This window comes from Oncorhynchus kisutch, linkage group LG27, assembly GCF_002021735.2.
Source record: "Oncorhynchus kisutch isolate 150728-3 linkage group LG27, Okis_V2, whole genome shotgun sequence".
In the NCBI taxonomy this organism is placed as follows: domain Eukaryota; kingdom Metazoa; phylum Chordata; class Actinopteri; order Salmoniformes; family Salmonidae; genus Oncorhynchus; species Oncorhynchus kisutch.
The window spans coordinates 22,731,731-22,757,287 of record NC_034200.2 but is presented as its reverse complement, the minus strand read 5'-3'; the positions used below and the strand labels follow the sequence as shown (position 1 = coordinate 22,757,287).

Below are 25,557 nucleotides of genomic sequence, written 5' to 3'. Positions count from 1 at the left end.
TTTGACCTGTTCTTGCCATAATATGGACTTTGTCTTTTACCAAATAGGAGTATCTTCTGTATACGACCCCTACCTTGTCGCAACACAACTGATTGGTTCAAACACATTAAGAAGGAAAGATAGTTCATAAATGAACTTTTAACAAGGCACACCTGTTAATTGAAATGCATTCCAGGTGACTACCTCATGAAGCTGGTTGGGAGAATGCCAAAAGTGTGCAAAGCTTTCATCAAGACCAAGGGTGGCTACTTTGAAGAATCTCAAATATAAAATATCTATTCCACTCCTGCTGACTCTAGAGAGTTGAAAACAGCAGGTCTGGGACAAGGAAGCATGTCCGGTGAAAAGTTCAGGGTTCCATAGCCGCAGGCAGAACAGTTGAAACTAGAGTAGCAGCACGACCAGGTGGACTGGGGACAGCAAGGAGTCATCAGGCCAGGTAGTCCTGAGGCATGGTCCTAGGGCTCAGGTCCTCTGAGAGAGAGTGAGAGAGAGTGGCGCACCCCTCTTAGGGAAAGCATGGAAGAGCCCCAGTAAGCCAGTGACTCAGCCCCTGTAATAGGGTGTGAGGCAGAGAATCCCAGTGGAGAGAGGGGAACCAGCCAGGCAGAGACAGCAAGGTCGGTTCGTTGCTCCAGTGCCTTTCTGTTCACCTTCACACTCCTGGGCCAGACTACACTCAATCATATGACCTACTGAAGTGATGAGTTTTCAATAAAGACTTAAAGGTCGAGGCCGAGTCTGCATCTCTCACATGGATAGGCAGACCATTCCATAAAAATGGAGCTCTATAGGAGAAAGCCCTGCCTCCAGCTGTTTGCTTAGAAATTCTAGGGACAGTAAGGAGGCCTGCCTCTTGTGACCATAGCGTACGTGTAGGTATGTATGGTTGGACCAAAAACGGAGAGATAGGTAGGAGCAAGCCCATGTAATGCTTTGTAGATTAGCAGTAAAACCTTGAAATCAGCCCTAGCCTTAACAGATGAGAGGTTAAACGTACGTTCTGACTAATTGGGAATTAAAGATAAAAACAAATCAAAGTTTATTGGCTACGTACACAGATATGCAGATATGATTTAGATGTTATTAGGATCTCTTTTAGTCATTATTTTGCTTATCGTTAAACATTAAAATATAATTTATAATACTATCACATTTTCACATATAACACACGGTTTCAAACACACAGTACACTGACATATTGACCATACTTTTTTGCCCCACTGTATATTAAGTAAAGAAGTGGCCGAAAGCAGCGGCCCTGCGGTATTCCACAGTTTAAAGCATGAGGGGAAGAAAACGACCAATTGATATAGGTGGACTGTTTCCTGTCAGTTAAATATGACTGTTTACCAATTCAATGCTGCCTCCTTAAACCCATAATGCAATAATTTTGTCAAAATGATTTCATGATCCACTAAATCAAATGCTCTACTAAAATGAAAAAATAGTACACCCACAAACCGGCAGAGAGAACAGTCTATGACTAGAGAGGCTAGAGTCTTCAACAAATTGTAGGGCCTTCCTCTGACACCGCCTGGTATAGAGGTCCTGGATGGCAGGAAGCTTGGCCCCAGTGATGTACTGGGCCGTTCGCGATACCATCTGTAGTGCCTTGCCTCGGCCTTGCCTCGGAGGCCGAGCAGTTGCCATACCAGGCAGTGATGCAACCAGTCAGGATGCACTTGTAGAACATTTTGAGGATCTGAGGAGCAATGCCAAATATTTTCAGTCTCCTGAGGGGAATAGGTTTGTCGTGCACTCTTCACGACTGTCTTGGTGTGTTTGGACCATTCTAGTTTGTTGGTGATGTGGACACCAAGGAACTTGAAGCTCTCAACCTGCTCCATTACAGCCCCATCAATGAGAATGGGAGCGTGCTTGGTCCTCTTTTTCCTGTAGTCCACAATCATCTCCTTTGTCTTGATCGTGTTGAGGGAGAGGTTGTTTTCCTGGAACCACACGGCTAGGTCTCTGACCTCCTCTCTATAGGCTGTCTCGTTGTTGTCGGTGATCAGGCCACTGTTGTGTCATCTGCAAATTTAATGATAGCGTTGGAGTCGTGCCTGGCCGTGCAGTCATGAGTGAACAGGGAGTACAGGAATACAGGCTCGTCAGAGTCGTGAAAGAAGAAAAAGGATTCTGCTAGTCTGTGGTGAGTAATCGCAGTCCTGATGTCTAGAAGTTATTTTCGGTCATAAGAGACGGTAGCGGCAGCATTATGTACAAAATGAGTAAAGAAATAAGTTACAAACAACACAGATAAACAAACAAAAAAACACAACCGGTTGGGGGCACGTAAAACATCTGCCTTCTGCTCTGGTGCCATCTCACAGATCAATGCATGTGTCTGAACAGTGACCTAACTTAGTTGATGATCTAGTAGTTTAATTAATACAGCTAGGGGTTCCGCTTGCGGGCACCCCTCGACAACATTCCGCTGAAAAGGCAGTGCGCGAAATTCAAAAGTATTTTTGAGAAATATGTAACTTTCATACATTAACAAGTCCAATACACCACATGAAAGAAAGATACACTTCTTGTTAATCTACCCATCATGTCCGATTTCAAAAAGGCTTTACAGCGAAAGCACAACATATGATTATGTTAGGTCAGAGCTAAGTCACAAAAACACACAGCCATTTTTCCAGCCAAAGAGAGGAGTCACAAAAAGCAGAAATATAGATCAAATTAATCACTAACCTTTGATGATCTTCATCAGATGACACTCATAGAACTTCATGTTACACAATACATGTTTGTTTTGTTCGATAAAGTGCATATTTATATCCAAAAATCTCAGTTTACATTGGCGCGTTACATTCAGTAATGTTTTGCTTCCCAAGCATCCGGTGATTTTGCAGAGAGCCACATCAATTTACAGAAATCCTTATAATAAACATTGATAAAAGATACAACTGTTATTCACAGAATTAAAGATATACTTCTCCTTGATGTAGCCGCTGTGTCAGATTTCAAAAAAGCTTTACGGAAAAAGCAAACCATGCAATAATCTGAGTACGGCGCTCATACAACAAATCAAGCCAAACAGATATCCGCCGTCTTACCGCTCAGGAAGGAGACGCTTTCTGTCTCCTAGAGATGAATGTACTTTGGTGCGAAAAGTGCAAATCAATCCAAGAACAACAGCAAAGGACCTTGAGAAGATGCTGGGGGAAACAGGTCCAAAACTATCTATATCCACAGTAAAACGAGTCCTATATCGACATAACCTGAAAGGCCGCTCAGCAAGGAAGAAGCCAGTGCTCCAAAACCACCATAAAAAAGCCAGACTAAGGCTTGCAACTGCACATGGGGACAAAGATTGCACTTTTTGGATAAATGTCCTCTGGTTTGATGAAACAAAAATAGAACTGTTTGGCCATAATGACCACTGTTATGTTTGGAGGAAAAAGGGGGAAACTTGCAAGCTGAAGAACACCATCCCAACCGTGAAGCACAGGGGTGGCAACATCATGTTGTGGGGGTGCTTTGCTGCAGGAGGGACTGGTGCACTTCACAAAATAAATGGCAACATGAGGATGGAACAGTGGGTCAAAAGTTTACATACACTCAATTAGTATTTGGTAGCATTACCTTTAAATTGTTTAACTTGGGTCAAACATTTCTGGTAGCCTTCCACAAGCTTCCCACAATAAATTGGGTGAATTTACCTGTGGTAAATTCAACTGACTGGACATGATTTGGAAAGGCACACACCTGTCTATATAAGGTCCCACAGTTGACAGTGCATGTCAGAGTAAAAACCAAGAAATGAGGTTGAAGGAATTGTCCGTAGAGCCCTGAGGCGGGATTGTGTCAAGGCACAGATCTGGGGAAGGGTACCAAATAATGTCTGCAGCATTGAAGGTCCCCAAGAACACTGTGGCCTCCATCATTCTTAAATGGATCCACCAAGACTCTCCCTAGAGCTGGCCGCCCAGCCAAACTGAGCAATCGGGGGAGAAGGGCCTTTATGGTAGAGTGGCCAGTTCTCATTAAAAGGCACATTAAAGCCCGCTTGGAGTTTGCCAAAAGGCACCTAAAGGACTCTCAGACCATCAGAACAAGATTCTCTGGTCTGAGGAAACCAATAACTATTTGGCCTGAATGCGAAGCATCTCGTCTGGAGGAAACCTGGCACCATCCCTACGGTGAAGCATGGTGGTGGCAGCATCATGTAGTGGGGATTTTTTTCAGCGGCAGTGACTGGGAGACTGGTCAGGATCAAGGGAAAGATGAACAGAGAAAAATACAGAGAGATCCCTGATGAAAACCTGCTCCAGAGCGCTCAGAACCTCAGACTTGGACAAAGGTTCACCTTCCAACAGGACAACGACCATAAGCACACAGCCAAGACAATGCAGAAGTGATTTCGGAATGAGAAAGAATGAGAGGGTGTGCCAAGCTTGTACCGTCATACCCAAGAAGACTTGAGGATGTAATCATTGCCAAAGGTGCTTCAACAAAGTACTGAGTAAAGTTATGTAAATCTAACATTTATGTTTTTTATATTTAATAAATTATCAAACAACTGTTTTTGCTTTGTCATTATGGGGTATTGTGTGTAGATTGATGAGGAACAAAAGCAATTTAATACATTTTAGAATAAGCCTGTAACCTAACAAAATGTGGAAAAGGGGTCTGAATATTTTCCAAAGGCACTGTATGTTTACGTAAATATATATATGGGGGATTGGAAATAATGCCACAATCTATCTGCAATATTAATGCTAATCTACCCCCCCAAAATAAAAATGTTTAACAGTATTGCTTCCATCGTTCTCCTCGCCCCAACCTGGGCTTGGACCAGGGACCCTCTGCACACATTGACAACAGTCACCCTCGAAGCATTAGTACCTATCGCTCCACAAAAGCAGTGGAAACACTAACTAGCTAGCCATTTCACATGGTTACACAATTACCAGAGTCTTGAAGATGATGCAAGCTTCGACTGGAAGCCAGTGGAGTGTGCGGAGTAGGTGGTGACTTGGGAGGAGTTAGGAAGGTTGAACACCAGCATTCTTGGTAAATTGCAGGGGTTTGATGGCAGAAGCGGGGAGCCCAGCCAACAGAGAGTTGCAATAGTCTAGACGGGTGATGATAAGTGCCTGGATTAGGACCTGCGCCTCTTCCTGTGTTTGGAAAGGTCGTACTCTACGGATTTTGTCAGGCATGAACTTGCAGAAGTGAGTCACTGCTTTGATGTTTGCAGAGAATGACAGGGTGTTGTCCAGGGTCACACTAAGTTTCTTTGCACCCTGGGAGGAGGACACCATGGAGTTGTCAACCATGATGTAGAGGACTTGCAGCTGGCATGCCTTTCCTGGGAGGAAGAGCAGCTCTATTTTGTTGAAGTTGAGCTTGAGGTGGTGGGCTGACATCCAAGCTGATGTCTGCCAGGCACGCAGAGATGCGTGTCACCACCTGGGCGTCAGAACGGCAGAAGGAGAAGAGTAGTTCAATGTCATCCACATAGCAATGACAGAAGAGACCATGTGAGCATATGATGGAGCCAAGTGACTTGGTGTAAAGAGAAGAGGAGAGGGTCTAGAACAGAGCCCTGGGGGACGCCAGTAGTGAGAGCACGTAGTACAGACACAGATTCTCTCCAAGCCACCTGGTAGAAGCGACCTGCCAGGTAGGATGCAATCCAGGAGTGTTTAGAACCAGAGATGAGAGGAGGATCTGATGGTTCACGGCGTCAAAGGCAGCAGATAGATCTAGGAGGATGAGAACAGAGTAGAGTCAGCTTTGCAGTGGCGACCCGTCATTCAGGGCAGGTGGGGTAGAGCCCCACCTGTTTTGAGCTTGCCTGTTTTGCATGTTATTTTGGCATTAATAAGTGTCACATATCTGTTTGCAAACAATGTAAAAAATGTATATATCATTGAGTTAATAAAGCCGCATACAAACATGGTTTCTTTTTTGTTTTCTTGAGTAAGGCAACACCAAAATACAGGTGTTTCAGCCTAGCTCAGTGCTTTCTGTGGTGGTGGGGCAGCCAGCTGAAAATATAGAGCATTGCGCCGTGATTGGGTCAGTGTTCTGTCACTCATGGGGACACTACGTTAAGAGATTCTAGCCCCATGGGTGCTGCCATAGAGTTACATTAGAAGTGCCCATCCAAGAAGGCTCAAGGTTATTGGCCACAGATAAAATGACGTCAAATCACGTTATATGTACAGTAGCTTTGATTGGATTGATGTCAACATCATACTTGCAGAATCTTAGCTAGCAGTCATCATCATGAATCAAGTCGACAATCTACTGGCAAATCATTTTTAATCATTGTCGTATGAAGATAAATAATGAAGAGAAATTATAGATAAAACGTATCGGTGCTCATTGGCCATTGGACATAAACATTACACAACAAGTTGGAAATCGCAAATTCAACAATGAGTGGTTTTGAAGGAATCCGTAAAATTGGCTAACTACAAGCATTGCAAAGCAATCACGAGCCTGCTATTCAGTAGGGTGGCTGTGTTGTCCCAAATCTGGGATTAAGGGGTTTAAAATTATAAACATTCAACATTGGCTATGCTGTCAATGAAGCATGATTTGTGCTGCGCTCAAAACAATTGTTAACTTGGAACTGCGAAACCTTGACTTCAGTGAGTTCAAGACAACAATGAAAATACATTTTGTACGGTCATCCAACTCAGAATTGTTCATCTGGCCTCTTTCTAGAGCTATGACCTGAAGATCAAGACGTCATCATGATTCAACCTTGTTTTTTTCTTGAGTTCCCACTTGTTTTGAAAGCACCATAAATCCAGAGAATAACAGACTTTGATGGCTAAATTTGCCCATGAAGGACCGCCGCGCCACCTTCCTGTTCAAGTGAGCACATCACAACAAGGTGAATCCAAAAATGTATTGTATGCTGCTGCATAAATGATGTAATATGCCAGGGAGATATGTATATTGTAGCTAAGAAAGTAATACTAAGCATATGTTGTGAAGTAAGATGTTAGTAGCCCATGTGCATCACCCTAATAATTTGGTCTATTTACCCCTCTTAATTTCACCTACTGTTCTGACTTGGTGGTGCACATGTAGTCTATAACCTGTTTTAGAGAAATGTAATAATCGAATATTGTAAGAGCTTTCATTGTCTGCTTATATGCCCCCTTTATTTATCCTATGGTTCTGACTTTGTGTACAGGGAGAACACTGTAAGAACGGCCCATGTTCTGAATTTCAAAAGCCCTAAACAAATAGTTATATTGACTACATCCGCCCTAGCTCGCTCATTAATGTTTTAATTTAAATTATGGATTGCCTCTTATCCGCTTGTCGTCCCCTTATGCCATAGTTTGTACATCTCAATTGTCATTAGAAACCACATTTGTTTAAAAGTCAGCCATATAAGCTATGTTTTTTTTAAGGCAGTAAATGAGGCTGAATTAACTGTTTCGCTGCCAGACAAGGCTCTGCTGATAGCCAGGTGTAGCAGTGGTAAGATGTTAGGACTGCTGTTGGGACAGCTTTATGAAGGCCCAACAGTTTGTGGGAACCGTTTGTCACCGTTATAGTGCAATTACTGTATTTAGTGTTGTGTTGTGTAGTGGCTTTGCTGCTTACCTTACTTTCTTTTTTTTTTTTGCCCCACAAAGATTTACATGCTAAAATCTCCACTGCAGCTTTGGCAGAGCGGAGAGCCTCTGTGTCACAGAGGAGAGGAGGTCTCAGTTGAGTGAGCCGCCTGGTTAGGGTCAAGAAAATAATTCTGAGAGAGATAACGAGAGTTGGTCAGAGACAGCATGGTCAAGTGTTTTGGAAAGAAAAGAAAGAAGGGATACCGGTCGTTAGTTTTGACGTCAGAGGGGTCTGTTGGTTTGGGCTATATAGTGATTTATCAGTCTGCATGCACTGTACTGTGCAAGTTGTCGGATCAGTAGATGAAGATACTGTGTACGTTCCAAATGGAACCCTATTCCATATAGTGCACTACACCAAGATAGGGCTCTGATCAAGACTAGTTAGTAGTCACCAGCAAACAATCGCACCTTAATTTGCACCTTGTAATGGCCTTGAATTCCCCTGAATTCTATAAATTGGCACTATTCATAAAAACAATTTTTCTTCAGATTTAAAGGAATATGAACGTGTTTGTGGATGGATAACAAAGTTTTTAATGTGTAAACTATTGACATTTCCAACACCCCCTGAATAATTGTGCATGATCTGCCTGAAGGGTTGAAATGTGAAAAGATCTGCATGTTCTGTAAGTAGGTCTACACTTCATGTGGCTCAGCTGGTAGAGCATGGTGCTTGCAACACCAAGTTGTAGGTTAGATTCCCATGGGGGACCATTATGAAAATGTATGAGCTCACTACTGTAAGTCGCTCTGGATAGGAATGCTAAATGACTAAAATATGATATTGAAAGATAAGAACATTTATTTTTTATTTTTTACGTAGGCCTACATAGTAGGTCCATCGCTCAAATAGCCAATATTCCTGATTCCAGACTGAACTTGAAATGGGCAGATAATAATGCGTCACTTTTTTCGGCTTCTTCATTTCTGAACAAAACGTTTAATTTTGGGTTCTTGTCACCAGTCATGTGCACATTTAACCAGTGATGTAGCGCCATCATGTGGTCATGGTTTAACACTGCAAGGAGTTGAATTACAAACACCTGTAATTTGTACCTTACTACTTCTATACAGTCTTTGCTAACTGGAAACAGAGAGAAAGAGGTGAAGCCATAGTATATACAAACATCTTTACTGGGAAATAATTATATATTTGTGAAAGTTGAAAGACAAACCAGGAACTCAGGTTTGTATTTTGGAATTTAGCTTACATCATGAGATCAACATGCTATTTTATGTTTCTATAATGCCTCTGTACAGTTTATTCTACTTGCGGAACTACATTTTCTTAGAAGCGCGAAAAAAATAGCATCAATAAAATACAAGAGAATAACCGTAGCCTAAAATTAAATTAAAATAAATAACCGTAGCCTACAGTGTGTAGATTTCCCAAGTGCTGGTCTAAGGTCGGTTTTGCGTTATGACCTGTGAATGAAAAAGTTATACAAAGTTTAGATGTACAACTGGTCCTACGTCTGTGCCTGGGAGCTCTCGCGGAAACTGGCACGAAGAAGAAGAAGGAAGTGGAATTACGTTCGTTGTCACGGTCACATGCTCAAGTCAAGCTCGATCAGCTGACTGCATCCCTTCCCTTTTGATGGATAGATTTCCCTTCCTCAGTTGAACGATTTTGGGGTTATTCAGACCGTTCGACGTCAATTGTAAAGACAAAATTGAAGGTAGCATAGTGAGATAGTCCGGAAAATATCGCGGTTTGGGTGATCATGAACGGACACGCCATTCTCTACACCGGGGTCACTTTGGCCTTCTGGAGTACCATTCTCATCGTCGGTAAGAACGTTTTAGCTACATTTGCTAGCTAGGGTAATGGGGTTAATGATGATGGTAAATATATAATGCATTTTGTAAACATATTCCTTTCATTCATTTGATTGTATATGTTTGTGTCGTGCTTCACAGGCCGTGCTGATTGCCAGCTAACGTAAGCCTGTTGCAATAGCTAGCGGCAACGGCGTAAACTCATCTGGGTCTGCAGTGATGTGCTAGTTTCGTAATAGCTAGCCTGCCTGACAAATAGAGCTAACTAACTTCCTTGAATTAGATGTTGTGCACCTTTGGCACTGTCGTCCAAAGGGTAGATTATCTAGCTATTCGTATGTAAGAATTCGACTTAACGTGTATGGAGGTAACGTTAGCTAGCATATCACTGCAGAGTCAGTAGTCTGATTAATCAGACTGTAATACACAATTCATTGGTGTATAGACAGCCTGACGCTAATGCATGCGAAGTCGGGTTAATGTTCGTTACAGGCAAGAACGTTTAATACAATTACATTTAAACTTACTCTACCGGGTGTCCTTCAACTACTCGAAATTTGAAACAAAATAGCCACATGAACGTAACCGGTAGAGTAAGTTTTAAATGTACAGTCCATTTTATTCGACATTCTGCCCTGTAAGCATTTACACGATTTGGTAGGCATTAACCTCAGGCCATATGTACACAATTAATTGTGTAGTACAGCATGATTAATCAGACTAGAGAGCCAGATAGTTAGCTAATGTTCGACTGCATAAGGCGACCCTGCACTAAAACCTTTTAAAAGCATACTGTTAAGTATAGAACATTCTGTTAGTTACATCATTTATAATTGCCATAGTTATCTAGCTCACTTGCTTGGCTGCTAGAGTAAGGAAAATGGGAACTGAAACACTTGTCATGTGGGGGTGAGCTATCACACTTCTGACACTTAATCATTTCTGACACATTTTTGTTCTGCAGCTCTGTGCCTTTGCGTGTACTGTTACTGAACTGTACTGCAACACACATGCATAAACCAATGAAAATGTTTGTATACTTTGCAATGCATAACCTGGATTGGTGCTTTTTTCAGGTATTTGCTACACGATCTTCGACCTTGGATTCCGCTTTGATGTGGCATGGTTAGTATGACACACAATCCTTGTCTTAGAACATCATATTATAGACGTACAAATAGAAATCTGTTTTATATTCTGAGCCTGGTGCTGATTACTGGTGGTAACATTTCAGAAAACAGTCTTTTTTTTTTTCTTCTCCCACCCAGAAATCTTATCCTAGGCTAGATCATGGAACGTTTGATTTTCATGGTGAAATTGTGCTCTCTCCCACAGGTTTTTGACAGAAACCTCGCCCTTCATGTGGGCGAACCTTGGAATTGGCTTGGCCATCTCGCTCTCTGTTGTTGGAGCTGCTTGGTGAGTACTCTTCAATTCCCCCTGAGTGTTTCTTCAGAAAAGATAGTCTCGTTTTGAATTTGGAATAGAGAAGTTGTTAAATTAGACTTGAAAATGGAAATGTTTACAGTGGGGCAAAAAGGTATTTAGTCAGCCGCCAATTGTGCAAGTTCTCACCCTTAAAAAGACTAGAGGCCTGTAATTTTCATCATAGGTACACTTCAAGTATGACAGACAAAATGAGAAAAGAAAATCACATCATAGGATTTTTTATGAATTTATTTGCAAATTATGGTGGAAAATAAGTATTTGGTCACCTACAAACAAGCAAGATTTCTGGCTCTCACAGACCTGTAACTTCTTCTTTAAGAGGCTCCTCTGTCCTCCACTCGTTACCTGTATTAATGGCACCTGTTTGAACTTGTTATCAGTATAAAAGACACCTGTCCACAACCTCAAACAGTCACAGTCCAAACTCCACTATGGCCAAGACCAAAGAGTTGTCAAAGGACACCAGAAACTAAATTGTAGACCTGCACCAGGCTGGGAAGACTGAATCTGCAATAGGTAAGCAGCTTGGTTTGAATAAATCAACTGTGGGAGTAATTATTAGGAAATGGAAGACATACAAGACCACTGATAATCTCCCTCGATCTGGGGCTCCACGCAAGATCTCACCCCGTGGGGTCAAAATGATCACAAGAACGGTGAGCAAAAATCCCAGAACCACACGGGAGGACCTAGTGAATGACCTGCAGAGAGCTGGGACAAGAGTAACATAGCCTACCATCAGTAACACACTACGCCACCAGGGACTCAAATCCTGCAGTGCCAGACGTGTCCCCCTACTTAAGCCAGTACATGTCCAGGCCCGTCTGAAGTTTGCTAGAGAGCATTTGGATGATTCAGAAGAAGACTGGGAGAATGTCAGATGAAACCAAAATATAACTTTTTGGTAAAAAATAAACTCGTCGTGTTTGGAGTTGCATCCAAAGAACACCATACCTACTGTGAAGCATGGGGGTGGAAACATCATGCTTTAGGGCTGTTTTTCTGCAAAGGGAACAGGACGACTGATCCGTGTAAAGGGAATAATGAATGGGGCCATGTATTGTGAGATTTTGAGTGAAAACCTATCAGCAAGGGCATTGAAGATGAAACGTGGCTGGGTCTTTCAGCATGACAATGATCCCAAACACACCGCCCGGGCAACGAAGGAGTGGCTTGGTAAGAAGCATTTCAAGGTCCTGGAGTGGCCTAGTCAGTCTCCAGATCTCAACCCCATAGAAAATCTTTGGAGGGAGTTGAAAGTCCGTGTTGCCCAGCAACAGCCCCAAAACATCACTGCTCTAGAGGAGATCTGCATGGAGGAATGGGCCAAATTACCAGCAACAGTGTGTGAAAACCTTGTGAAGACTTACAGAAAACGTTTGACCTCTGTCATTGCCAACAAAGGGTATATAACAAAGTATTGAGAAACTTTTGTTATTGACCAAATACTTATTTTCCACCATAATTTGCAAATAAATTCATTAAAAATCCTACAATGTGATTTTTTTTTCTAATTTTGTCTGTCATAGTTGAAGTGTACCTATGATGAAAATTACAGGCCTCATCTTTTTAAGTGGGAGAACTTGCACAATTGGTGGCTGACTAAATACTTTTTTGCCCCACTGTATACTGAATTGTGTCCTTGTTTTACAGGGGCATTTACATCACAGGTTCCAGCATCATAGGAGGTGGTGTAAAAGCACCACGGATTAAAACAAAGAATCTGGTCAGGTAAGCTATTAAAAAGGGAATGGAACCAGTCCCCCCCTTCCCCCAATAACAGCTAATTTCCCTCTCCCCACTCAGCCCACTTAAAGACAGTCCTATCAAAATTCTTGCTTGAGAACTTGCACTTGCTAAGAAGCATTTTTTTCTTTATTTTTGACCATTTTAAAGCTACAATATGTAACTTTTTGGGTGACCTAACCAAATTCACATAGAAATGTGAGTTATTTTTTTAAGCAAGTCTAAGAAGGGAGACCTGTAATATATGTGCTATTTCTGTGCTTCCCATTCCCATGTGCTATTTCTGTGCTTCCCATTCCCATGTGCTATTTCTGTGCTTCCCATTCTGTTTTTGCATCTATTTTGGTTTTGTACACCAGCTTTAAACAGCTGAATATACACGTTTGGTTCTGGAAAATATATTTCAGTGGTGTAGATGGTACAATGATTCTCTACAATAATGACTGCTTGTTTTGTCACAAACTGAAATTGTGAACTATTTGAATTTAGGCAACCAGGAAATGGCAGAGAGATGTGTGCATAGTGCACCTTGGAGATATATTCGGTAGTACTGGCACTGAACACAGGGGTGCCATTTTTAAACCCTACAGAGCTTTTGAAGGTTAGCAATGCTTCCAAGTAAAATCCCATAGAGAATGCTTATGAACACATTGTGAAAATGAACACAATCTTCTATGTCTCCTAACGTATTGAACAAGTTGACTGCAGGTATTTACTTAAAAAGTAGCTACAAATATTCATGTGTATTAAGACTTCAAATAAATAGGTTTGAAGGTATAGAAAAACTATACTGGAACTATTTCCAAATACCCTGCTATATGGTCTACCACTCAAGCCTACACAGTAAGGTACTTAATTGTTACCCAGAAATGATTTGATATTGGGATAAAAACAGCTCCATTGGGCTTTTAAGATGAATGCATTAACTGTAAGTTGCTCTGGATAAGAGCGTCTGCTGAATGACTAAAATGTAGAATCTGTGTTGTGGACCGGTTTCACAGACCCTGATTAAACCTAGTCCTGGACTAAAAAGCACGGTCAATGGAAAATGCTTTTTAGTCAATGTCTGGATCTAAGAAACAGGCCTTGTGTGCTTTCTGTGTAGGCATAAAACTTGTATATCTGTATGTGCGTACTGTATTAAGTTTGCATCTTTCCGATCAATATACTACAAATGTAATTATGCTGTGGTTGTCTCCCATCCAAAGCATTATCTTCTGTGAGGCTGTAGCCATCTATGGGATCATCATGGCGATCGTTATAAGTAACATGGCTGAGGTAAGCAAAAGCGGGATGGCATACTTTGATCATCATTTGTGCCCTTTTTACATGTTCACTAGTGATTATGGTGATTGCATTCCAAATGGCACCCTATTCCCGAGTGTAGTACTTCTGACGAGAGCCTGGTCTGACAGTGCACGACTGTATATATCGAATAAGGTGCTATTTGGGACTGAACTTGTGGCTCCTAATTGTAGCCTTTTACATAGGGCATCTTGGAGTAGAGCTCTGAATCTCCCTGGTGTGTGATAATGTAGTAGACAGCACAAATGTAATTATTTCTTTCTCTTTTCATAGAGCTTTAGTGGCACCACACCAGAGACCATTGGGGCAAGGAACTACCAAGCAGGTAAGAAATTAATGGTTGGTGGGTGTTGCTTAGCCCCGTCCCAGATCTGTCTCCTCTTGCCAACTCCATTGTTAAGATTGAAAACCACAGCATTGTTTGGCATGACGAGTTCGCATGATGGCACAAACACACTGGTGCTCAGACGAGGTTTGGATTGGCACCAGTCCTTAAAGTCCAATAGGATAAAGGCAGGCACAAGTAAAGTAGGCACGTCTTGCCATTGGCTTAGTTAAACAGTGCAATGGTAAAATACAGCTGAAGCAAATGCTGTGCTCTTGTGATTGCGTTCTCTCCTAACAGGCTACTCCATGTTTGGCGCTGGTCTTACTGTGGGATTCTCCAACCTCTTCTGTGGCATCTGTGTTGGCATCGTTGGTAGTGGGGCCGCCCTGGCAGATGCTCAGAATGGCAGCCTCTTTGTTAAAATCCTTATTGTGGAAATCTTCGGCAGTGCAATTGGGCTATTTGGAGTGATTGTGGCCATCTTACAGGTAACTGACATTCTTTTGACATGGTTTTCTTTCCCCCCCTGATTGGTTGAATAGCATCATATTCTGTATCTGATTGCCTCAAACAAGTATATGTTTGCCTTTTTGTTTTATTATTACATACTTGAACAAATGTCTTTTCTTGTAGACGTCGAAAGTAAAAATGGGTGACTAGAAGATTCATCTTCAATATGACAAGATCAATGGAAGACAAAGCTGGACAAGCAGATGGATTGTGTAAATACATAGTAAATTATTTAAATGTATTTTTTTGTCTGATTTTGTTTTGAACCATAATTTGCTGAAGAGTGACATATTTGCACCATTTTGTCTTAAAGGAATGCAGCCAAATGGTTAGATTAAACTGCAGGTGTTTAAGACAAAATCCTGTCCCCTTTGAATACAATTGGTCTTCATAGTATAGTGGTCCATATAATTAATCTCTAGAAAACCTGGCTTTCCCCACGTACGTTTACTGTTGTATCAATCTATCACAATTGAAAGGGCCACTAGACATTTAGGGAATGTGTTTCGTAGTAGGGACATTCTTTCAAAATATATTTGATTTCATTAACATCTGTATAGGATTTGTTACCCGTGATCAATCATGGAATGCCACTATTTGACATCTAAGGTTCCCAAGTTTGGTTTGACACGCATATGGTTTCTCTGGTGGTGGACGTGCTTGCTGTTTTGTTCATTACATGGAAGTGAAACATTTCAACAATGTCGTAATTTGTATTGAATGCCTGTAAAAATGTGTTTTGAAGTATTTGAACTGTTTGTATGCAAAAGTCGTGATGTATAACAAAGCAAATGATTATATTTATGACTGATGTAACCTGTGTTTTTCCACTAGTTTCAGTTACGGTATATTTTTCCATGACTGGTGTAAGTAACCTTTTCTGCAGTAACACAGAATGAATCAATATGTGTGGGTACAAGGGTGCTCTAAGGAGATATTACACTGAAATAGTAATTGTAGTTGGTCAGCTGTCATTATTCACTCTTGTTTTGATGTATGCATAACATTTTGGTAGGCACTCTTCAGTCCTGATTGGTTAAACATTTGAATTGTAAATTGTTGTGTGTACAGTATATATATAAAGGGCACATGTCTGTTTCTTTGTGAAGCATGAGGGTGTTTACCGTTCTGATGCAAGTGGTCTTTATCCACGGTGAGAACTGTTGCTGATGAATATAAGTATTATCTGATTTCAAGTGACCATAGATAATGTCTGTTTTCTCCTTCTCAGGTCTGTAATCCCCTGTAAACTATCCATCTGTGGAGAGTGAAATGTAGATGTTTTCCTCAAGACCAGTCAGTGTTTCCCCTTTATCCGTTTAGCAGCGGCGCACCGTAGAGATTTTATAATGTAGATATATATACCCCAAGACGACACCCTGCTCCCACTACCTCTGCCACCGCTGCTGAAGACCCCCACCCATTACTTCTGCCGCCACTGCTGAAAAATCTTAGGGGAAACGCTGCATGTGCATTTTCTCCTTTTCTTCTGTTTTTTTTGTTGTAATTTTGAGTTTAAATGATCTGAGCTCCTTGTCTTTCCACTGCTGTGAATGGGCTGATATGCATACTCTTTTGGAGAGATGGTACTTGAACAGAACATCGGTAAGAACTTTCTCAGACCAGTTGGCCTTTTACTTAGTTGTGATTTTGTTTGTCTTTATTTTTATTTGATTTTTTATCTAATGAATTACGGTGTTACTGATAAGACAATTAGCTTGAGCCCTTAAATTAAAATGAACCCTGGAGTCTGACTTCCATTTTAATGTTCATAACATCCAACTTGCTGTGACCACGTAGTGTACTGCATTTGACCTGAGCCCTTTGGGCCCTGATCAAAAGTAGTGCATTATAAGAAACAGGGTTCCATTTGGGATGCATGTGACTGTATACTTATGGGGGTCTCCAACTGAGTGTTCCATGCTGTCCTCACCAACCGTACATGTATAGTGTTATTAATTTATAAAATGTATGTAAAAGTTAATGGTATTTATCCATGGAGATGAAAGATCGTTTGGCTGATCCCTATGGCAAAAGGCCCAAAAAGATCATTTGAAATAGTATTTGGTGTGGGTTTCATACATTGATTCAGCTTTGTTCATTACTTTTGAGCATTTCTAAATGGACCTTTGGTGTAATACTGGGTTGGCCATCCTGGTCTTGGAGAGCCTCAGTGCTGAAGGGTTTAACTTGAATGGATAACAGTTGGATTGAAAGTCCAACTTGTTGGTTTAAAAGTATGCTACTTGAAAGATGGCCAATGGCTTACATTGAGGCTCTCTAGGTCCTTTGTTGCCTGCCTGTTGTAGTGGTGTCATTCCTAATGTAAAGGAAGGTTTCTAGATCATACTTCAGTGAGTGTTGATGTGGTGAATCCATTGTTTTGACATGTAAAAGTGGGTCCTCTTTACTTCATAATTGTCCTTGAAAGAATAAAATATTCCAACCTGATCGTTCAATCAAATGAATCAAATGTATTTTATAAAGCCCTTTCTACGTCAGCTGTTGTCACAAATAGCTTTACAGATATGGGGCCTAGTGGCCAGGGAAAAACTCCCTAAGGGAAGACACCTAGAGTGGAACCAGCCTCGGGGGGTGACCAGTCCATTTCTGGCTGTACAGTGAGTAGTTTATTTTTTGTGTGTGTGGTTCTGTTATATTATTTATGTCCCAGCCCCACTCTTTGTAAATATTTGTTACCCACTAGATGGCGCTAGATAATTATTTTTATATTTACCGGGGACCTATCACAGCGTATTCCTCTCCCTTAATGCTCATTTACAACATTTGAAAAAGTGGGGGATGCTACATTTGGCATATTAATTCAATTAATTTTCTTGACTTTAGAAATATCAAGTTGTACCTCACAAGTGAGGTAATTATTTACATTTACTGTAGTCCTAGCTTTTAACTGCAGACTACTAGAGATGTGCAGTCCAATAATAGGACTTAGTTAAAGCTCCCTCTAGTGGCAGAATACACGGGTGTTTAGACTATCAGAGATCCCGTACTGAAGAGCGCGAGACCAGAGAGGAAGACGGAAAAAGAGAGGCTCGACTGCGCCCAAAATCTGTCGGCGCGAAAATGAGAGTTAAGCAGACCAAGTTGGGGAGTTTTTGTATGGTGGGCAATGAGTGTCGAATTTGTTGAAAATAAAAATGAATTAATATTTTGATAGGTCAGGCTTATTTGATTGAATTGAAATTTGATCATGCTTAGGTTGTTACAAATGTACCGATTAAAGTGTAATGCGCGTGACATTTGGACAAAACATTTTTTCGTATCGGAGTTGTGACTTGTTCACACGCGTATCTGCCCTCTCATTGGCTAGAATGTTCCCATCTGATCTCGCCTCCTCCCGCCTGCCTTTCGCCTTTGTGGACATATTTTTCCATTGTTAGAGCGGCCAGTCGACCATCTTGTCAATATAATAGATCATCTTCGGCGAGCGAAAACTGCTATAGACTCCTCTTTTTGTCTTCATAGCCACATTAAAACGTAACGGACTGTCGGAATTAGGAAGGTAGAAGATTTACTACCCTATATTTGCCCTCCGTAAATAATCAAACAATGAGGCATTCATATCTCCCATGTCTGTTATATGGCAAAACGTTTTGATCAATGTGTCTGCACGAAAAATGAAATGACCGATTTATATAATCAGAAATAAATGAAACGCACTCCAGGCTTTATTAAGTGGATATTACGTGCCTTTTAACGAAAGAGAGCAGGTTTTCGTGAGGACTTTTTGTTATTTCATTTTTTTAAATGACATTTACAGATTTCATGTAAAAAGGTTGCTGCAACAACAAAGACCATGCATTCATAGGAGAGGAGGATTGCTTGCTACCTTAAGGTAAGAATACATTATATTTCATTTGTTCATCATCACATTTCGTTCTTTAGTTTTTCTTGTATTTTTACATTTAGCCTGCCATTTGGATTCTTCTTTATTATCCTATACATCTGCATTTATCAACATGTATATGTTTACTGGTGCTTATTGATGTTTTATTGTACAATTTGCTTTGTTGTCATGCACATTTTGCTGAAGCATGCTGCTGCTAGACCCGCCATTCTACATGCATTTGCAACATCCCTTTTGTCAAGTGATGCAAACGTTCGACATTATTTCAACAAGCCGAAAGGTCCTTTGATCAGCGATGGAACGATCAATCCGGGCAGCATGCAGCGATGCTCTCATTCTGACAACTGTTATCTAGTTAGTTATAAGATGTTGACAAGTTGCTCAAATTATTATTTACTATCTACATAATAACTCACGAAATACAGAGCTATTTCTATACGGCTGTTTTCATCTAGCTCTATAGGCTACAGTTAAACTCAAGTGAGATCAAGATGCAGCCTACATTGTTTGCTGAAGTTTTAGGCTACAAGCTATATAGCCCACATAGTGTAAGTAGAGATCGCTATATCTTGATCAGAAACTGGTTTTCACATCAATGCTAAGTATCCTCAGCTTAGTTTTCCATGTCAAATGTACCCATTTGGAAATGCTTCTGTGTCATTATGTGCATTGATGCGATAGTGTTTGTAGGGCAAAACTGATCATGGATGCATTCACTTCGCTGAACTCTTATTTTGTACAAGTGGTTTCACTGACCTCACTTTAGTCAGTCAATGACAGGGTCATGATGAACTTTTCCGGGCTCAGGATAAATGAATGGAACCCACAATAACAGTGGTGGAAATGTGTTTTGCACAGTTGGGCTACTTTGCTCCAATTATATCCCTCCTGATCATAAACAAATCACAAAATAATCAGGAATAATATGTTGAGCACTATCTGATTTTGGTTTGTGCACCCTGTTGCAGTGGCCTTTGTGTATAGCAATGAATGTGATCCATAGCCTGAAAGCCCACCCTCCAGGGTGGCCAAAGCCAACATGGTCACAGAGCGATTTGTATTATTCTGTACATAAATCTGAGAATCCCCGTTTGGTATGATAAGTTACGTTTCGTATGGTATGTAACAAATTACAATTTGTACAATATGCTACTAATTTGCAAAACGTATGATACAGCTGAAGTCAGAAGTTTACATACACCTTAACAAAATACATTTAAACTTAGTATTCCACAATTCCTGACATTAAATCCTAGTACAAATTGTTAAATGTCAGAATAATAGCAGAGAGAAGGATTTATTTCAGCTTTTATTTCTTTCATCACATTCCCAGTGGGTCCGAAGTTTACATACACTCAATTAGTATTTTGTGGCATTGCCAAATTGTTTAACTTGGGTCCAACATTTCGGGTAGCCTTCAACAAGCTTCCCACAATAAGTTGGGTGAATTTTGTCCCATTCCTCCTGACAGAGCTGGTGTAACCAAGTCAGGTTTGTAAGGCCTCCTTGTTCGCACACACCTTTTCAGTTCTGCCCACACATTTTCTATATGATTGAGGTCAGGGCTTTGTGATGGCCACTCCGATACCTTGACTTTGTTGTCCTTAAGCCATCTTGCCACAACTTTGGAAGTATGCTTGGAGTCATTGTCCATTTGGAAGACCCATTTGTGGCCAAGCTTTAACTTAACTGATGTCTTGAGATGTTGCTTCAATATATCCACATAATGTTCCATCCTCATAATGCCATCTTTTTTGTGAAGTGCACCAGTCCCTCCTGCAGCAAAGCACCCCCACAACATGATGCTGCCACCTCCGAGCTTTCACAGTTGGGATGGTGTTCTTCGGCTTGCAAGCATCCCCCTTTTCCGTCCAAACACAACGATGGTCATTTTTGCCAAACAGTTCTATTTTTGTTTCATCAGATCAGAGGACATTTCTTCAAAAAGTACAATCTTTATCCCCATGTGCAGTTGCAAACCGTAGTCTGGCTTTTTTATGGTGGTTTTGGAGCAGTGGCTTCTTCTTTGCTGAGTGGCCTTTCAGGTTTGTCGATATAGGACTCGTTTTACTGTGGATATATATACATTTGTACCTGTTTCCTCCAGCATCTTCACAAGGTCCTTTGCTGTTGTTCTGGGACTGAGTTGCACTTTTCGCACCAAAGTACGTTCATCTCTAGGAGATAGAACGCGTCTTCTTCCTGAGCGGTATGACGGCTGCATGGTCTCATGGTGTTTATACTTGCATACTGTTGTTTGTACAGATGAATGTGGTACCTTCAGGCATTTGGAAATTTCTCCCAAGGATGAACCAGACTTGTGGAGGTCTACAATTTGTTTTCTGAGGTCTTGGCTGATTTCTTTTGAGTTTCCCATGATGTCAAGCAGAGGCACTGAGTTTGAAAGTAGGCCTTGAAATAAATACACAGGTACACCTCCAATTGACTCAAATGATGTCAATTAGCCTATCAGAAGCTTCTAAAGCCATGACATAATTTTCTGGAATTTTCCAAGCTGTTTAAAGGCACAGTCAACTTAGTGTATGTAAACTTCTGGCCCACTGGAATTGTGATATAGTGAATTATAAGTGAAATAATCTGTCTGTAAACAATGGTTGGAAAAATTACTTGTGTCATGCACAAAGTAGATGTCCTAACCGACTTGCCAAAACTATAGTTTGTTATCAAGAAATTTGTGGAGTGGTTGAAAAACGAGATTTAATAACTCCAACCTAAGTGTATGTAAACCTCTGACTTCAACTCTGTTACAAAGTCTAATTTGTTGTGCCAACTTTAACTAGGTGGCTAACGTTAGCTAGCTAGCTATCGTTACCTCTAGGGGTTAGGTTTAAGGGTCAAGGTTAGGGGAAGGGTTAGCTAAAGGGTTAGGCTTAGCTAACATACAAGTAGTTGCAAAGTAGCTAAAAAAGTAGGTTGTAGTTGCTAATTAGCTAAAGTTGCCTGTGATGAGATTCGAACGCACAACCTTTGGGTTGCTAGACGTTTGGATTATATGACCACCCATCCACCCCAACCAACCACCCTCCTTTTGTTTTTGTCTTATTAAGTAACTTTCTATCTTATGGAACCATAACAAACGTAAGATGTCATACTAATTTGAGGGTCCTGTATTTTCGTGTACTATGTTACGTCTAGTTTATGTGACCAGTCTGTGAAAGCAGGTGAGGAGTGACTACTTCCTTAGGACTGCCTATCACTTAATGCCACTTGTTTCTTACACAACTGGATAGCCAAATATCCAGTGGTGTAAGAATTTGGATCTGTGTTTGATAGACCCTTAGCATACTTGAACGAATGACCGTGCATGTTTAAAGTTGAAATGAATTACATTTGACTTCCGTGTAAAGAATAAGCCAGTGCTTTGTTCCTAGGATGCCTACAATTGAAATGTTGATTGTTCCTGGCAGTTTGTTTGCGAAGGAGTGTTCTATTCTTTCAGGTTAATTCAATGTTGAGTTTTGTTGTCATGGGAACAGCCAGACCTGAGCAACAAAGGTGGCAGTTGGAGAGGACTGCTTAGCTCTATACATTGACTTGGTGTTTTGTCTAAAACCCAGCCTATTCAGAGCTGTAAATTGTGTTTCATTCAAAATCTCAAAGGATGTGTCCTTGCATACATTGATTAAACTACAGTCTGAGAGCGAGAGGTTCACTTTAAAATAAGGATAGTGTGGATCAATACAGATAGGAGTAATCATTAATTGCATTGTATTGCAAAGCCCAATTTTTTCAAACCAAATTATTAATGACAGCATGGCACTTAAAAAATATGTGCTATGGTAGTTATTGTTTGGTTTGTAAAGAAACACTTTTTAGCTCATTATAGACATACAGCCCATAATATCCCCTATCGGTGTTGTAGTAGATTTTAGTTTGTTGCTGTAGTGTTTAACAGAGAATCAAAACTGCCCAAAACCTACCCTGAATCCCAGGCTGTCCCCATAAAACCTTCCCTCCACCCAAGCACTTCATTTATTTTTTGGCTCTGGAGCCAAATGAGCAGCTCGATCTGAGGAAGCAGAGAGAGAGGCAAGGCAAAGCAAGGCAAGGCAAGGCAAGGCAAGGCAAACCTATATTTGATGGTGGAGAGACTTTAGAGCTTAGCAACTCTGGAGCATGGCCACAGAGGCCTTCTGAGTAGCCTATGTATTGAAATAGGCTAGCTACACACTGTGATTATAGCAATCTCAATAGAAATATGGTAGAAATGCTTACAATCTCATGTAATGTATAATCAACATGTCATAATCAGTAATGTGTAGCACATGAAAGGAAGCACAGGGGTGATGTGATACCCCCTTGCACAGAGCAGAGATCTGGTGCATCCTACTGTCATTGTAGATTAATCTAATGTTGTCCCTTGAGTCAAAGCCAGCAGAACTGTATAGTACTGTACTACCATAAGAACCTTGGTGGGAGAACATCATGGGAATGTTCTAGTACAGTCAAATCAAATGTATTTATATAGCCCTTCTTACATCAGCTGATATCTCAAAGTGTTGTACAGAAACCCAGCCTAAAACCCCAAACAGCAAACAACGCAGGTGTAGAAGCACGGTGACTAGGAAAAACTCCCTAGAAAGGCCAAAACCTTTAAGAAACTGAGAGGAACCAGGCTATGAGGGGTGGCCAGTGCCGGGTGGAGATTATAACAGAACATGGCCAAGATGTTCAAATGTTCATAAATGACCAGCATGGTCAAATAACAATAATCACAGTAGTTGTCGAGGGTGCAACAAGTCAGCACCTCAGGAGTAAATGTCAGTTGGCTTTTCATAGCCGATCATTAAGAGTATCTCTACCGCTCCTGCGTCTCTAGAGAGTTGAAAACAGCAGGTCTGGGACAGGTAGCACATCCGGTGAACAGGTCAGGGTTACATAGCCGCAGGCAGAACAGTTGAAACTGGAGGAGCAGCACGGCCAGGTAGACTGGGGACAGCAAGGAGTGGTTGACAGTCGTGGCCAACAGTTTTGAGAATGAACAAATATTAATTTTCAGAAAGCCTGCTGCCTCAGTTTGTATGATGGCAATTTGCATATACTCCAGAATGTTTTAAAGAGTGATCAGATGATTTGCAATTAATTGCAAAGTCCCTCTTTGCCATGCAAATGAACTGAATCCCCCAAAAAACATTTCCACTGCATTTCAGCCCTGCCCAAAAGGACCGGCTGACATCATGTCAGTGATTCTCTCGTTAACACAGGTGTGAGTGTTGACAAGGACAAGGCTGGAGATCACTCTGTCATGCTGATTGAGTTCAAATAGTAGACTAGAAGCTTCAAAAGGAGGGTGGTGCTTGGAATCATTGTTCTTCCTCTGTCAACCATGGTTACCTGCAAGGAAACACGTGTGGCCATCATTGCTTTGAGCAAAAAGGGCTTCACAGGCAAGGATATTGCTGCCAGTAAGATTGTACCTAAATCAACCATTTATCTGATCATCAAGAACTTCAAGGAGAGTGGTTCAATTGTTGTGAAGAAGGCTTCAGGGCACCCAAGAAAGTCCAGCAAGCGCCAGGACCGTCTCCTAAAGTTGATTCAGCTGCGGGATCGCGGCACCACCAGTACAGAGCTTGCTCAGGAATGGCAGCAGGCAGGTGTGAGTGCATCTGCACGCACAGTGAGGCGAATACTTTTGGAGGATGGCCTGGTTTCAAGAAGAGCAGCAAAGAAGCCACTTCTCTCCAGGAAAAACACCAGGGACAGACAAATATTCTGCAAAAGGTACAGGGATTGGACTGCTGAGGACTGGGGTAAAGTAATTTTCTCTGATGAATCCCTTTTCAGATTGTTTGGGGGACAAAAGCTTGTCCGGAGAAGACAAGGTGAGCACTACCATCAGTCCTGTGTCATGCCAACAGTAAAGCATCCTGAGACCATTCATGTGTGGGGTTGCTTCTCAGCCAAGGGAGTGGGCTCACTCACAATTTTGCCTAAGAACACAGCCATGAATAAAGAATGGTACCAACACATCCTCCGAGAGCAACTTCTCCCTACCATCCAGGAACAGTTTGGTGACGAACAATGCATTTTCCAGCATGATGGAGCACCTTGCCATAAGGCAAAGGTGATAACTAAGTGGCGCTGGGAACAAAACATCGATATTTTGGGTCCATGGCCAGGAAACTCCCCAGTCCTTAATCCCAATGAGAACTTGTGGTCAATCCTCAAGAGGCGGGTGGACAAACAAAAACCAACAAATTCTGACAAACTCCAAGCATTGATTATGCAAGAATGGTCTGCCTTCAGTCAGGATGTGGCCCAGAAGTTAATTGACAGCATGCCAGGGTGGATTGCAGAGGTCTTGAAAAAGAAGGGTCAACACTGCAAATATTGACTCTTTGCATCAACTTCATGTTGTCCATGTCAATAAAAGCTTTTGACACTTATGAAATGCTTGTAATTATTCTACAGTATTCCATAGTAACATCTGACAAAAATATCTAAAGACACTGAAGCAGCAAACGTTGTGGAAATTAATATTTGTGTCATTGTAAAAACTTTTGGCCACAACTGTACAATGGTAGAGCTTTGTTGATGCATAAATAACCTTGTTTAGTATTCAGATATTTATTTAATTTCTCGCTTGAATATTTGGCATGTAGCCTATGAATAATATTTGATTGGGATTTGATAGTAGAAGCATCACAGACCTTCCTTGACAAGAGTGTCTATCCGTTTTCCATTAGTTGAAATGTGAAACACGCAGTGTTTCTGACAAGGGTCAGCAGACTGAACTGTGCGTGTGCTCTGCTCCACAGTGTTGGTGGTAACCGGGCATGAGTGTGAAGTCTGATATCTGGGATCCTCTCCTCCAGCTGTGAGAACATGTCTGTTATGTGGTGTTACACAACGTGGATTATTAAGAGTTGTTCCCCTTAAATGGCATCACTCTCTTTACCCCTCTGTGTTAATCTGTGTTGAGATGAGGGTGCTGGTGAAGG

The 25,557-nt window shown here is 41.3% G+C and overlaps 2 protein-coding genes across 2 annotated transcripts in view; both read left to right on the top strand.

Annotated features, from left to right (window-relative positions):
- Positions 1 to 9,102: 9,102 nt before the first annotated feature.
- LOC109871733 (V-type proton ATPase 21 kDa proteolipid subunit) lies at positions 9,103 to 17,183 on the top strand. The gene is made up of 8 exons (XM_031806856.1): positions 9,103 to 9,398; positions 10,463 to 10,511; positions 10,722 to 10,805; positions 12,489 to 12,566; positions 13,790 to 13,859; positions 14,160 to 14,211; positions 14,512 to 14,702; positions 14,848 to 17,183. The coding sequence occupies exons 1-8, from the start codon at positions 9,332 to 9,334 to the stop codon at positions 14,872 to 14,874; spliced, it is 618 nt and encodes a 205-aa protein (XP_031662716.1). The 5' UTR covers positions 9,103 to 9,331; the 3' UTR covers positions 14,875 to 17,183.
- Positions 17,184 to 18,150: 967 nt separating this feature from the next.
- LOC109872214 (beta-1,4-galactosyltransferase 2-like) overlaps positions 18,151 to 25,557 on the top strand; it is a 128,767-nt gene continuing 121,360 nt past the window's right edge. The window contains exon 1 of the mRNA XM_031807211.1: positions 18,151 to 18,580. The gene's annotated coding sequence lies outside the window, so the exon portion shown is untranslated. The remainder of the gene's footprint in view (positions 18,581 to 25,557) is intronic.